The sequence below is a fragment of the Chiloscyllium plagiosum genome, unplaced genomic scaffold (genome assembly GCF_004010195.1).
Source record: "Chiloscyllium plagiosum isolate BGI_BamShark_2017 unplaced genomic scaffold, ASM401019v2 scaf_14801, whole genome shotgun sequence".
NCBI classification, from domain to species: Eukaryota; Metazoa; Chordata; class Chondrichthyes; order Orectolobiformes; family Hemiscylliidae; genus Chiloscyllium; species Chiloscyllium plagiosum.
This window is the reverse complement of record NW_025212982.1, coordinates 14,076-29,853: the sequence shown is the minus strand read 5'-3', so window position 1 is coordinate 29,853 and position 15,778 is coordinate 14,076. Positions and strand designations below refer to the sequence as shown.

General features: G+C 44.2%; 1 protein-coding gene across 1 annotated transcript; it reads left to right on the top strand.

Moving 5' to 3' along the window:
• Positions 1 to 389: 389 nt before the first annotated feature.
• LOC122547518 (lactosylceramide 4-alpha-galactosyltransferase-like) lies at positions 390 to 15,080 on the top strand. The gene is made up of 3 exons (XM_043686133.1): positions 390 to 487; positions 6,582 to 7,090; positions 13,388 to 15,080. The coding sequence occupies exons 2-3, from the start codon at positions 6,608 to 6,610 to the stop codon at positions 13,976 to 13,978; spliced, it is 1,074 nt and encodes a 357-aa protein (XP_043542068.1). The 5' UTR covers positions 390 to 487; positions 6,582 to 6,607; the 3' UTR covers positions 13,979 to 15,080.
• The last annotated feature ends 698 nt before the right edge of the window (positions 15,081 to 15,778 follow it).

Here is a 15,778-nt window from a genome sequence, read left to right as displayed (position 1 = left end):
TACCACACAGACAGACATAGACACACATACATATGGATATTCATGTGTTATTCCTCCCTCTCTCTCCTGTCCCTGCACAAACATTTCTAATTACCATGTTCCCTCAGGGTCTCTTCCAAAGTCACATGACAAAACTTTCCAAGCTCTCCTTTGTATGATCATCAACCCTTATGGGATACTATCCTGGAGGTTTGACCATAAAATATCTGATAATATAACACATGCCTACTGATTACAAATATCATCACATTCTCCACATTTCATTGGAGTTGCTCACATTATTCTGTCTGTCTGTTTGATCCTGTTCATAATGTCGCTGGCCTCAATAAAACATCCCACAAAGATTTGTAAAGGGCAAATCAGCAACAGGAAAGTCACATGTGATATCAACCTTTGTTTCAATCCTGACACACCCAGTGTAACCTGAATGCTGAAACATCCGTACGCACAGCACATGATCATTGGAGCACAAACACCTTTCAACACGGTAAGTGAAAACTATTTCTAACATCCTTCCTTTGGAAGATTGTTCGGATCATTCATTCCTCTGCCAGCTTTTCCCACAAAGGTTTGGATGATCACATTGGGGGTTGATCCATTGCCAGCTTTGGGTTTCGTGAGTTGTTTACAGACATTTCTGACTGCAAGCCCTCTCAAATCATCCAGGCTGGGGATTGGAACATGCACACACTGACCTGTCTGGGACTGGGATTGAGAACAGCATTAGGGATACTCCTACTTCTTGGAAACAGTATTTGCATTGTAGTCCTTTTCCACACCCATTTCCCACTCTCTCGATGACACCCTTTCCCTTTCCAACTCTCTCACTATATCTCTCCACCTTTTTCACTCCATCTCTCTCTCTCGTTCTCTATGCCTTTACTCATTCTCTTTTTCTCCCTCTCCACCTCACTGTCTGTTATCCCCACTGTCTGTTTGTCTGACTCTCTTTCACTCTTCAAGCCTTTAAGTGCAGCTCATTTTCCCAGAACAAAAAACATCTATGTGAATTTCTGCTATGATTTCTCCTGTTTATCAGCAGTGTCTCAATGGTTTCACAAAGATTATGTTTTGTCAAAGTTCACTTTTTTCCCACGGTTCAGCTTTCCTGGAGTTTGATTTAAGCAATTTGCCCAGGAGAGGACTAGATCTCAAGGGGAACTATGATGTGCTCCGTGCATATGGATGAGATGCTGGGCCAGGGGTCTAGGGTTTGCAGACTCACAGGAACTGCTGAAGAGTGGGGAGGATCTGCTGTGGAGATGAGGGGGATTGGTCTAGGAGATGGCAGGAACTCCTACATGAGGTTAGGGAACTGATCCTGGGTTGGGGGAATCTGCTGTGAGGGGCAGGTGAGGGGAGAGGGCGGTGTGAGTGTGGGGAGTGGGAACTGAAAGAATCGGCAGAAAGTTACAGTCACGGCAATTGAGAATCACACTGGATTGCTGACAATCTCAGCAGAGTGACCCATAAACTGATCACCTGCAACGGAGATGAGCAGAGAGCAGTTTATCTTTCATAGTTCAATCTCCAGCTATTCTGAGTTTCACTCTGAATGAAGAGTAGCATTTGAAATGTGAAAAGATCAACATGTTCAGACAGGTTTAACGTGTTTGACATTGTTAATCCGGTTTGTCAAATATATTCTTTCAGTTCAACAAAATATAATTTCTGAGGCTGTTGAACAGATCATAACAAATCGTAAAGAATTAGAATAATGATTGTTGAAATAATGTGCTAGATATGTGTGATACGACAAAGAATGACATTTGTGAGGTTATTCAGTATAAAATGAAACAGTAAGTTTATCACTGTGTTGAAGTTTCAGTGGGCAGCTGAGTCACTGAGTCAGAGAGTGGCACTGTCTGAGAAACTGCACGGGATGGTTAAACTGAGAGGTCTCCTCCAGGTTTTTCCACCCTCGCAACTGAACCCACAAAGACAAAGAAAGTGTCAGAAAGGCTTCTCTTTCACCCGGAATGTGGGTGTTTTCATGATGTTAATAATCGCCTGACAGCCAATGATGTAGTTCTGAATCTTTCAATTTAATTGTGGAATGTGGGTGTTGCTGGAATGCCTGGTGGCTAATGTTTTCTGTATGGACTGTGAGCATCATTGTCAAGATGAGCATCTGGTGCTCATATCTCATTATCCTTGAATTGATTGGCTCTCCTGGTTGTTTTAGAGAGAAGTTAAGATTCAACCACACTGCCATGGGTCTTTATGAAATGAACTTACATGTGAGGGCATCACTGTCTAGGCTGGCATGTATTACCCATCTCTAATTGCTCAGAGAACAGTTAAGAGTCAACCACATTGATGTGGGTCTGGAGTCACATGTAGGCCAGACCAGGGGAGGAAAGCAGTTACCTTTCCTAAAGGATTATGTTGATGGATGTGGATATAGGTTTGTTTGCTGAACTGGAAGGTTCATTTTCAGACATTTTGTCACCATACTAAGTATCATCTTCAGTGAGTCTCCGGACAAAGCACTGCTGATGAATCCTACTTTCTATTTATATGTGTGGGTTTCTTTGGGTCGGTGATGTCATTTCCTATGATGATGTCATTTCCAATGGAGTGTCATGACAGAAGCTGAGCTCTGCTGTACAATGGGTTTCAAGACGCCCTTGATACAGCCTGAGAGTTTCTTACACAAGGTTCCATTGCCTGACATGATGGGGATGTCCTGGTGTGTTGGATTTGTGCATCTTCGGTAAGGCAGTAGAAGTCCTGTATGTGAGAAGAACGTGGGATGAGAGTGCATAGGGAAGAGTGAAGAATTGGATCAAAAGTCTTGATCAATCTGTTTAGTTCATGGGTGTGTCCTTCGGTCAGATCAGCCAGTAGTTGCCTGTAGTGTTCCTGGTTGTTCAGTTGTTGGTACACTTCCTTCAGTAGTCCATTCTATTCTATATGATGATGGCTCCTCCTTTATCTGCAGGTATGATGACAATATTGCGAGTGGTTTTGAGAGCATAGACAGCGTTGCATTGTGATCAGGTGATGTTTTGCTCTACCTTGTGAGTGTGGCTGATGAATCTGGCCTTGACACATTTCCTGATGATTTGAGCGTACACGTCAAGCCCAGGGCAGCGGCCCTCCAGAGGGCTCCAAATCGACTCCTTCTTTGGTCGCTCCACTACGGATCTCTCTGATGACTCTTCTGGTTTATTGATTGTCTCGTTAGGATCACTGCTGACATCTTGGAAGAATTCCCGGAGTCTCATTTGTTTGATAAACTCCTCCATGTCTGCCACAAGACCAATGGGGTCCGTTTGGGTGGGAGGGCAGAAATTGAGCCCATGGCTGAGAACTTCAATCTCTTCCAGTTGAGGTGTGTGATCTGATAAGTTGATGATCAATTTCCCCGTGTGATAATGTTTTCAATTGTGGTGCCAGGGGAGGTTTGGCTCCTGTGAGTGATGATGCCAAGTTTCTCCAGTTTCTTATTTTTGGAGTGCATGTACATGGTGTAGTTCTGTCACCTTTCTGCTTGGCAGTGTCTCATAACTGTAATGTTGTATCTTGAACGCAAGGTGAGAGTGTGGACTCTACCTTGATTTCAAGGTTAAGGCACCTGCTGTAGAGTTGGTGCACAAGATGATTGAGGAATTTGTGAGAGTGTGACGGCAAAGTCTCTCAGCATAGTCTGAACTTCTGAATTATCACTCACAGCATACAATAGGTTTGGAGCAGGAGCTATCAAAGCAATGTCATTCATGAATGTGACCCAACTTGAATCCCCTGTCATGGGACTGAAACTGCTGGTTTGTTTGAATTGCCTTTAAATATATAGTTTTTGACTTATTATTCATGATTCTATTCTCTTAACTATCCACTGACCTCCAGGTGAGCTATACCTAACACTCAATTTAGAGAAATTTTGAATCATTAAAGGAACATTGTCATTTTTACCAGCTACAGACTGGGTTAAAATGAAATATTCTGCCTCCTGAGAGTTTTCAAACCAGCTAAATTATCTCAGGATAGAATGTATTTACAGAATATTATTTTGTACTTTAATAGAAAAAAACATTTTTTTAAAAATTTATCAATTTTTAATAGTTGTAATTTAGGAATCATAGGATATTATAGGATCTAATTCAATATTGCAGACTATAACATGCTCAAAGAAATAAAGACATTTATCAAAAAAGCTAGTATTCTGGGAAAAGCATTCCCTTACTATTGAGTGATCACTGAAGGGGTCCCTGATGCCGTGAGGCAGCAGTGCTAACCACTGAGCCACCATGTCGCCTCAATGATGCCAGACCTCCCACCAACCTACCCTCCACACCCGGCATTTTCCCTCACCTCTGCAAGAGATGCAAAACCTGCACCCACACTCCCCCCTTACCTTCATCCAAGGCCCCAAAGGATCCTTCCACATCCAGCAGAGATTTTCCTGCACATCTAAACAACTCATCTACAGTATCCATTGCTCGCAAAGTGGTCACCTCTACAATGGGGAGACAGGACGCCAACTCACAGAACATTTCAGAGAACATCTCTGGGACATACGCACCCAACAACCCCATCGCCCAATGACCGAACATTTCAACTCCCCTCCCACTCCGCCAAGGACATGTAAGTCCTGGGCCACCACCAGCGCCAAATCCAAGCCACCTCACGACTGGAGGAAGATCGCCTCGTCTCCTGCCTTGGGACCCTCCAACAACACAGCATCAATGTCATCCTCACAATTTTCATTATTTCCCCTTCCCACACCTCATCCCAGATCCAACCCTCCAACTCGTCCCCGCCATCTTCAACTGTCCTACCTATCCATCTTCCTCCCCACCTATCAGATCCATCCACCACTCTAACCTATCACCATGACATACCCCAACTGCATCTACCTATTGCCTTCCCAGTTACCCCACCTCCACCCTCCCACTTATCTCAGGAAACTACATGTCAGTTACTATAACATATTATAGTGGAAATTGACTCCACAATTAGCAAGGTTATAACAGGAAACTTAGTCAACATGATTTTGTGAAAGGGAAATTATGTTTACAGAGTCCTTAAAGGAATTAATAAACAGCATGTATAAAGATGAATGTGATGTATCTAGATTTCCAGGAAGGCATTTATCTCACTGATTTCAGTACATATGAAGAGCGCACAGTGCATCATAATGGCATGGATAGAAGATCAGTTAGTTCACAGTGGATGGAGCAAATGGAACATAATATGGGAAAGTGAGAACATAATCATTCTCATAAGAAATGCAAAAGCAGTATACTATTTTGATGGACTGAGTTTGCAAAAACTCTGAAGTGCAGAAGGATCTAACTGTCTTGGTAGATGAGTCACAAAAAGATGGCATGCTAGTACAGCCATTGAAGATAAATGAAATAGAGCTGTTTATTGCAAGCGGAAAGGAATATAAAAGTAAGGAAGTTTTCCCACAACTGTGTAGGACATTTATGAGACTACATCAGGGATACTTTGTCCATCTTTGGTCTCCCCTATTAAGGAAGGACATAACTGCATTGTTGTTGGTATAGCAAAGATTTACTAGGCTGTCTGAGTTAAGGCAAAGTACTGTGGATGTTGGACATCTGGAATGTACACAGAGAGAGTAATGGAAAAACTCAGCTGGTCTGGCAACATCTGTGGAGAGAATAGCAGTTAATGTTTTGAGTCCAGTATGACTCTTCTCCAGAGTTTTCTTCTGCAGATTTAAAACACAAACTTCCATTTCTCTCTCCTTTAATTTTAAATTAGATTCCTTACAGTACGGAAACAGGCCCTTTGTCCCAGCAGGCCCATACCGACTCTCTGAAGAGTAACCCACCCAGACCCATTCCCCGACTTTTACCTCTGACTAACACACCTATCACTATGGGCAATTTAGCATGGCTAATGCACCAAACCAGCACATCTTTGGATTGTGGGAAGGAACCAGAACACCCCGAGGAAACCCACACAGACACGGGGAGAATGTGCAAACTCCACACAGACAGCCACCCGAGGTCGGACTCAGACCCAGGTCCCTGGTGCTGTGAGGCAGCAGTGCTAACCACTGAGCCACCATGCTGCCTCAATGATGAACCTGCTGAATTTCTCCAGAGCTCTCTGTATCTGTGCCATATTCACTGTGTTCAGAATAATAAACAGCAATTTCATTGAAACATAAGATTCTGAAGGATTCAAGGGGATGGACTCTGAGAAATCATTTCCACTATTTGGAAAATCAAGGCCTTTGGTGAACAGCCTCAGGATAAGGACTTCACTCAATGGATTGTGAACGTTTGCAGTTTTATATCCCAGAGGGTGCTCCATGATTGATATTTCTAATGCTGAAATAGTCAGACTTATAATCTTTCAGGGAATTGGGGGGGGAATGTGGAGTGGGAAGGAAAGTGGAATTGAAACCCAAGATCAGCCATAATTGTATTACAAGGTGGAGCAGGCTGGGTTGGTCAAATGTCTCCTTCTGGCTGTATTACCTGTGCTCTTATGTTCTATTTGCTACTTACTGAAATGCTTTGCTTTTGAGCTTGCAAGTATTCTCAAGTATGACTGTATGAACTGAACTGTTTATAATTGACAATTCTTTCTTCTCACAGTGATCATTACAGAACTATCTTCAGTGATGAAGGGTATTGAAAAATTTGCAGTATTTTTCCTCCTGCTGGTATTTGCCCTTGCTGCCTACTTGCTTGTAATTCCCTCTTTGAATAAGACGATTTTAAAATTAAGTGAGTTGCCAAATACACTGGCAAACTACATGGGCAATCCAGTTGACACTGATCGAATTAAATTACCAACATCAAGCTACACAGTGAGTGTGAAATACCCACACCCATCCACAGACCCGGGAATCATGTTTCTACAGACGTCCAGTCAACTGAACCCTTCCTCACTGGCCATGTGTGGCATCGAATCAGCAGCAAGACTAAACCCAAACAAACTAGTTTATTACTTCATGAAAGCATTCAATGGGAATATATCTGTGTATCAGGAACCTGAGTACAAAGGGATCCGTCTTCTTTCTTCATTCAAGAATGTCATCATCTTGCCCTTGAATCCTAAAGAATTGTTCAACAACACACCCTTAGCTGGATGGTATGAGAAGGTAAGGAGTTATATGGAACTGGCTGCTTGAGTTTGTGAATGGTAAAAGCTGCTAACGTCCATCAATCTGAAAAATGAATAGTAAACTTTACACTGACAAGCTAAGTCCCTGTTTCTATGTGTACAATGATGGATAATGCTGAATTGGACGTCCTGTGGGTTTTAAATTAAAATATAAACAGGAAGTAGCATCTGTGTAGAGAGAAAAATGGGATTACTTTGAGTCCAATTTAACTTCTTCAGAAGAAAACCCAATTCCAGACTCAAAATATGAGCTCGGTTTCTTTCCCTACATTTGCTGCCAGACTTATTGAGTTTTTCCATCAACTTCTATTTCTACTTCAAATCTCCAGCATCTGCACTATTTTGCTTTTATTGGTGTGTTTTGCAATCAAGTTCAGAACAGATTTGTTTTGGGGTTTGAATGATGTGGGCAAAGGAAAGATTTCAGGCAATCGTGTGAGAAGTCCAGTGAGGCCAAATTCAATGCTGGTGGCACCTCAGTCCATGTTTTGTGCATTCATTGAGAGATAAAGTGAGCTTCTGACCTCCAGGTTGGAGCCTAGGTTCCAAAGTCTCAGGGCCCAATCCATGTGTATCGAATACACACCCACACACACACACAGACACAAACACACACACACACAGACAGACACAGACACACATAGACACAGACACACACAGACACACACACAGACACAGACACACACACACACAAACAGACACACACACACAGACACACACACACAGACACACACACAGACAGACACAGACACACACATACATACAGACACACACAAACACACAGACACACATAGACATACACACACAGACACACACACACAGACACACACATAGACACACACACAGACACACACACACACAGGCACAGACACACACACAAACAGACACAAACACACATACACTCTCACACACACACACACACACACACACACACACACACATACACACACACACACCATGCTACCGATATTGCTTTCAAGATGCTCAGCCTTTATGATCCCTTATGGTACTTTTCCAATCCACTTACACGATGTTTCTGCACTTCAGTGTTATCCCTCGGGCAGCCCTGCTGACTCTCATTGAAATGCTGCATCATGGACACTATGTGCTCAGGAACACACACTCATCTCCTGAATACAGAAGATACTCAGCTGTATCTCTGGGCTCCTCCCTCATTCTCACAGAGCTCCCTCACTCTGAACCAACCTGGATGCTCACAGTATCCCTGCCTTGCCTTTTTCATAGAATCATAGAATCCCTGCAGTGTGGAAACAGGCCATTTGGTACAACAAGTCCACATTGACCCTCTGAAGAACATCCCACCGAGACCCATTCCCCTTCCCTAATACTCTACATTTCCCCTGACTAATGCACCTCATCTACATATCCCTGAACATTATGGACAATTTAGCACGGCCAATTCACCTAACCTGCACATTTTTGGATTGTGGGAGGAAACCGGAGCACCCGGAGGAAACCCATGCAGACACAGGGAGAATGTACAAATTCCACACAGACAGTTGCCTGAGGCTAGAATCGAACCTGCGTCCCTGGTGCTGTGAGGCAGCTGTGTTGACCACTGACCCACCATGTGCCCCCTCAGACAGAGATACCAGGCACACATTACTTCTGTCTCGCCTTGCCATTCAGTGTAGGCACAGAGCTAGAAAGCTTGTCAGCAGACCTTCAGTAAAGGGGGAATGGCCTTTGCTCAGGGGTTTTTGCACATTAAGTCAGGGACAGCCTCCAATATCAGTCCAGGTTCTTGGATAGGTCAGTCAGTATTCTGCGCAGTCAGAGACTGGGATCTATCCACATAATGGAGTGAGGAGCTAAATGTTGGACAATCCACCGTCCAACTGGACCCTTTCTGCCCTACTGTGGACTGTTTTCCTTCTGGAATGAGACACAGAGAGGTACCATGGAAGATGAAAGTGGGTGGCACAGCTATTATTGTTAATGCAGGTTGGGAGGTGTCCTGATTGAGTGATTGAGTGGGTAGCAAAGAGGATATACAGGATTAGTGGTGTCAGGGGGTTAGGGCGGGTGAGAGTGAGTGGGTGCAGCCAATAGTGAGGTTTGGAGGTGGTCACACTTGCAGAGAAAGAGTGAGTGCGAGGTATTGGAGAGTAGATGCTAGCTCCTACCCTAAGTGAAGAAAGTTATTGTTTCCTCCATTGCTGGTAACTCTGGGGACACACCATTGATTCCAGATTCCCCCAGGTTCTGTAAATGTAGGACAGCGCTGGCTTCCAATCTCCTGCCAGAAGTGATGAGAGGCTTGGAAATACAACCAAGAGCAATTTCAAACCAACTGCAGTTCATTGGCTCCCCGGCCAACGTAATCGAGTTAAAATCACACAAATCAGCGCAGTCACTGTCAACAGGCCGCTCTTCAAACACCGGCAGCTTTTTCAAAGTGTGGAGGAAGAAATTACCGTCAGTCTCTGGTATTTTCTCAGCTCCTTTCACTGTCCCAGCTAATCAATCAACCCAGATCATTTAGAATTTCACATTTAGCACACATTCTAGTTCAATTCCTGAAGAAGGGCCTGTGCCCGAAACGTCGAATCTCCTGTTCCCTGGATGCTGCCTGACCTGCTGTGCTGTTCCAGCAATAAAGTTTCAACTTTGATCTCCAGCATCTGCAGACCTCACTTTCTCCACATTCTAGTTCAAGCCAATCTCACTTCATGCATTGGAATTATTACACTGCTGCTCACATTCAAGTTAATGACAGCATGCCAATCTTAACATGTTAACAACTGTTGCAGTTTGATTTTTATCATTTGTAAAGTGGTATTGGTTCCCAATAAACCCTGGAGAGGAATCATTGAGTTTTAGAGTTGTGCAGTTTTAATTATTCTATCGGCTGCAGGCCAGTGTTTCTCCAAAAATCTTCCACTGTCTTCTATTATTTGTCAACCTTTTCCAATATTGGATCTTGATGAAGACATGGACTTTCCTGGTGGCAGACCTGATACAAAGAGTAATCTTTTAGTGTCTGAAATGAGCAGTCACCCTGAAATTCAAACGATACAAATTGGAAAATCCCAGCTACTTAAATACTTGAGTGTTGGGATGAAACCCACTGATTGTTTAAGATTCAGTCATAGTTTCTAGTCGATATTCTGACAATCTATCTAGTTTATAAAGTGGAGATCGACAGATTTCTCTTCACTAGAACTGTATTTGTAGAGTGGTTCGTGGCTGAATTCAGAGTCATGCCGTTCCCATTCGAGTTCATCTCTGTTTTACTGTTGGGGATGGGGGATGATTTGGGGATATACGACTTGTGTTCTGGGGCTGTGAATTTAAACTTCGGGCAAACTGAACAGATTAATCTGAAGTCAGTCTGACAGTGAGCATTGGGGGATTGTTTGTCAGAGATCAAAGGAAAACTGGATGTTTTCCACTGGGAAGTAGGTACAAGATATTTACACTTAGACAGACATGAGTATAAAGACCCAAATGTGAAGTCTGTTTTCTCAAGAAAGCTTGAAATGATGTAAGAAAATCAGAAATAGGAGCAGGAAAGGACATTCGCTCCCTTAAGCCATTCAACGTAACCATGGTGTGATGTGATTTCACTGGATAGAGTGCAAAGGAGATTGACCAGGATGTTGCCTGGTCTGGAGAGTTTCAGTGATGAAGAGAGATTGGACAGACTGCTGTTGTTTTGCTGGAGCAAGGAGATTGAAGGGGGACATGATTGAGATGGAGGAAAATGTGAGGACCGCGGGTGCTGGAGATTAGAGTAAAGAATGTGGTGCTGGAAAAGCACAGCAGGTCAGGCAGCATCCGAGGAGCAGGAGAATTGACGTTTCGGGCATAAGCCCTTTATCAGGAATGAGGCTTGTGGGCCGGAATGGCTGAGAGATAAAATGCAGTGGGATGATGCTGGGGGAAGTTAGCTGGGAATGCGATAGGTCAATGAATGTGGAGGAGAAGGTGATAGGTCAGAGAGGAGGGTGGAGCGGTTGGATGGGAAAGACAATGGATAGGTCAGGAAGGCGGTGCCAATTTGGAGGCTTAGGACTGGGATAAGGTGGGGGGAGGGAAATGAAGAAACTGGTGAAATCCACATCAGTTCCATGTGGTTTGCAGGGTCCCAAAGTGGAAGATGAGGCATTCTTCCTCCAGGCGGCAGGTGGTTAGGGTTTGGCAACGGAGGAGACCCAGAATCTGCATATCCTTGACTGAGTGGGAGGGGATTTGAATTATTCTGCCATGAGATGGTGGGCTTGATTGGTGCTGGTGTCCCAGAGATGTTCTCTGAAACAATCCACAAATTGGAGACCACATTAGGTGCAATGGAGAGAGTAGATGACATTGGTGGAGATACAGGTAAGTTTCTGTTGGATGTGGAAGGACCCTTTGGGCGCAGGTTTTCACTTCCTGTGGTGGCAAGGAAAGGTGCTGGGAGTGGGGTGAGGGCTTGTGGGGGCGGGGGAGGGGGGGCGGCGGTGGATCTGACAAGGGAGTTATGAAGGGAATGGTCTCTCTGAAATGCTGATATGGTTGGGGTGGGGTGTGTTTGTAGATGATGGAAGTGGTGGAGGATGATGCAATGATGGGACCATCCCCCACCTTTTCCTCCGCTACATTGATGTCTGTATTGGTGCTACCTCGTGCTCCCACAAGGAGGTTAAACAGTTCATCAACTTCACTAACACGTTTCACCCTGAACTCAAGTTCACCTGGACCATCTCAGACAGCTCCCTCCCCTTCCTGGACCCCTCCATCTCCATCTCAGTTGACTGACATGGACATCTACTACAAACAGCTCACTAGACTCACACAGCTAACTGGACTACACCCCCTTCCACCCTGCCTCCTGTAAAAACACCATCTCTTATTCCCAATTCCTCTGCCTCGGCCACATCTGTTCCCAGGATGACAACAATTCCTTTATAGAAAATCCCAGATGGCCTCTTTCTTCAAAGACCACAATTTCCCCTCCCTCGTGGTCAACAATGCCCTTCAGCGCATTTCCTCCACTTCCCGTACCCCCGTCATTGGACCCCACCTCTCCAATGGCAACAAGGACAGACCCCCCCTCGGTCTTCACCTTCCACCCACCAACCTCCACACACATCATATCATCCTCCTCCAGGTCCTGGGTCTCCTCCATTGCCAAACCCTAACCACCTGACGCCTGGATGAAGAACGCCTCATGTTCAGTCTTGGGACCCTGCAACCACATGAGATTAATATGGATTTCACCGGTTTCCTCATTTCACTCCCCCCACCTTATCCCAGTCCCACGCCTCCAACTCGGCATTGCCCTCTTGACTTGTCCAACGTCTTTCCCATCTATCTGCTCCACCCTCCTCTCCGACCTATCACCTTCTCCCCCACCTTCATCTACCTGTCGCATTCTCAGCTCCTATCCCCCCAGCACCACCCCACTTCCATTTATCTATCAGCCACTTCGGCTCACAAGCCTCACTCCTGATGAAGAGCTTCTGCCCGAAGCCTTGATTCGCATGCTCCTCAGATGCTGCCTGACCTGCTGTGCTTTTCCAGCACTACACTCATGATTGAAATGTGTACCATTATGAGGGGGATGTGTCAGTTTTTCAGTTATTAACTGGAAACTGGATCATTTTTGGGAAGTTCTCCATCCCTGTGGAAATTCTAACAAGTGTGCAAACTGCAACTGTAATCACATGATTACGTTTGAGCATACCCACTCTATCCTGTCTCTTTAATGTACATTGCTGAAGGATTCAAGATGTAAGAGCCGGATGAACAATTAAGCATGTGATACACATTCATCCAGTGACTCCATCTTGTGTTATCTCACATTTAGATTTCAAACAGATCCATATTTGTCAATTACACAGCGTTATTTCAGCATGAGCCGCATGATATGGCAGGAATGTGGTCAGAAATCCACACTGGGTTCTCACTTAATCGCAAGCCTGAGTGGGTAGTTTTCTATCTGTTTGAACTAAAGTTTTATTTGACGTGTGGCTGTGGTGTGGTTCCCAGGACTCTGGCTCTTGTGGTGGAAGTTGGAGACCGTGCCAGGGGCAATGGGGAAAGTGGATGCAGCCTTTCTCCATTGAAAGAGTGTGCAGTTTTAAGACTGAACCAGCCCAGGTTCCCATCTCCTCAAGATCCACCTTGCCGCCTGTTACAAAGTGCTCTCAGGCATTGATGCTCAACCAATGAGCATTGTGCGGATGGAGAGGACAATATTTGGAGGGAGGAGTGATTTAAAACATCAAACCCATAATTGATGAACCTCTATTCTATTATTTTACAGGTAGATCCCAGCAAGGAAAGTTACTGGTTCCATGTACTCGCTGATGGCTGTCGGCTAGCCTTGCTGTGGAAGTATGGGGGCATCTATCTGGACACGGATATCATTTCACTCAAACCCTTGGAATTCCAAAATTTTATCGGTGCAGAATCAATAAATTTTGCAAATAATGCAGCTTTGGGATTTAACCGGTCTCATTCTTATGTTGAGAGTTGCTTGAGGGATTTTGTTGAGAAATTCAATGGAGCAGCTTGGGGCCATCAGGGTCCTAGACTGATAACCCGGATGGTGAAGAAATGGTGTGGAACTGACAATCTTCAAAACCTCTTCAACAAAGAATGCAAAGGGATTATGTTCTTGTCTGACAACTGGTTTTACCCAATTCCATTCAACGATTGGAAAAAGTACTTTGAAACAAATCGATGGAACAAAAACAATGATGATATTGAAAAGGAATTCTCAAAGACGAAGGGGGTACATGTTTGGAGTTTTTTATCCAGTCGCCAAAAAATTCAAATCAGAGGAAGTCATTCTTTACTCGAATACTTCTTCATTACATACTGTCCAAGCACATATGAAACTCTCCCAAAATAGAGTGTGCTGTGAGTGTCAGTTTACATATTGCTTTGAATTTTCCCTACTAAATAACTACCTGTAACAAACCGATCATGATGGGTGGCTCTCTACCTCATCTTACTCTATCTTCATCTGGATCTTTCTACTGTCTTTCAGGCATAGATGGAAGGGGACAAGTGCGATCCTGCCTCGAGTTTTCCTCTCTAACGTTCTCCCATCTTACCCCATCACCTGCTCCCTCCTTCCCCCAAATAATCCTGGAAACCAGCTCCCATTTTAATAAAAAGTGAAAGACTGCAGATGCAGGAAATGTGAAACAAACACCAAGAACACGGGAAAAACTGAGCAAAGAACTTCTGGACCCAATGCTGTTTCTCTTCCTCCACAGATGCTGAGAGATATGCTGAGCTCCTCCCACATTCTCTGTCTGCTTTTATTTTTTGTAAAGCTAAGTGCAATGTCCTGGGAAAGTGTGCAGTAAAAATTACCAAGATACACTGGCCCTTAGGTTATGTCACTGGGCTAATAACTTAAAGGTACGGGTGAATAGCATGTGGACACGGGGTCAACTTCCACCATGGAATTTAAATTCAGTTAATTAACTTGGATTGGATGATTGCTGTAAAAATCCATTTGGTCTAAGAATGTCTTCAGGGAGAGAAATCTGCCAACCTTACTTGGTCTGGGCTAGGTGTGACTCCATAGCCATTTCCCTGACATGGCCTCGTGAGCTACTTACTCCATCGTATTAAACCACTACAAAGCCTAAAAAAAGGAATGAAACCAGACGGACCACCAGACATTGCCCCAGCCGGTGTTACCATCCAGAACTATAGTGCTAGCTCTATCCAGCCTGTAAACTCCTTCTTACTAACATCTGTGGATTTGTGCAAAATGGGAGACTGTCTCACTGACCTATAGAGCAATGCGCTGACAGTTGAATGACATGGATGTCAGGTGAAATTGTGAGATTAGCTAAGAGGAAAAAGGAAGCATTCATAAAATCTAGACGACTGAAGACAAATGAAGCTTTAGAAGAATAATGGGAATGTAGGACCAATCTGAAATTCGGAGTTAAGAGGGCTAAAAGGGGTCATGAGATATCTTTAGCAATCAGGATTAAGGAAAATTCCAAAGCCTTTTATTCATATATAAGGAACAAGAGGGTAGCTAGTGAATGGGTTGGCCCACTCAAGGACAAAGGAGGAAAGTTATGTGTGGAATCAGAGAAAATGGGTGAGGTTCTTAATGAGTACTTTGCATCGGTATTCACCAAGGAGATGGACATGACTGATGTTGATAGATGTTTGATTACTCTAGGTCAAAAGTCAGCATAAAGGGGGAGGAGGTGTTTGGTATTTCAAAAGGCATTAAGGTGGATAAATCCCCAGATCTAGATGGCATCTACCTGAGTTTACTGAGGGAAGCAAGAGAGGAAATAGCTGAGGCTTTAACAAATATCTTTGCAGCATCCTTGAACACGGGTGATGCCTCAGAGATTGGAGAATTGCTCATAGAACATTACAGCGCAGTACAGGCCCTTCGGCCCTCGATGTTGCGCTGACCTGTCATACCAATCTGAAGCCCATCTAACCTACACTATTCCATGTACGTCCATATGCTTGTCCAATGACGACTTAAATGTACTTAAAGTTGGCGAATCTACTTGGCGTTGCAGGTAAAGCATTCCATACCCTTACTACTCTCTGAGTAAAGAAACATCTGTCCTATATCTATCATCCCTCAATTTAAAGCTATGCCCCCTTGTGCTTGCCGTCACCATTCTTGGAAAAAGGCTCTCCCTGTCCACCCTATCTA

Coding starts and splice junctions, on each gene's coding strand:
- LOC122547518 (XM_043686133.1), top strand. CDS start 6,608: ATGAAGGGTATTGAAAAATTTGCAGTATTTTTCCTCCTGCTGGTATTT. Junction 7,091..13,387: donor TAGCTGGATGGTATGAGAAG/GTAAGGAGTTAT, acceptor ATTATTTTACAG/GTAGATCCCAGCAAGGAAAG.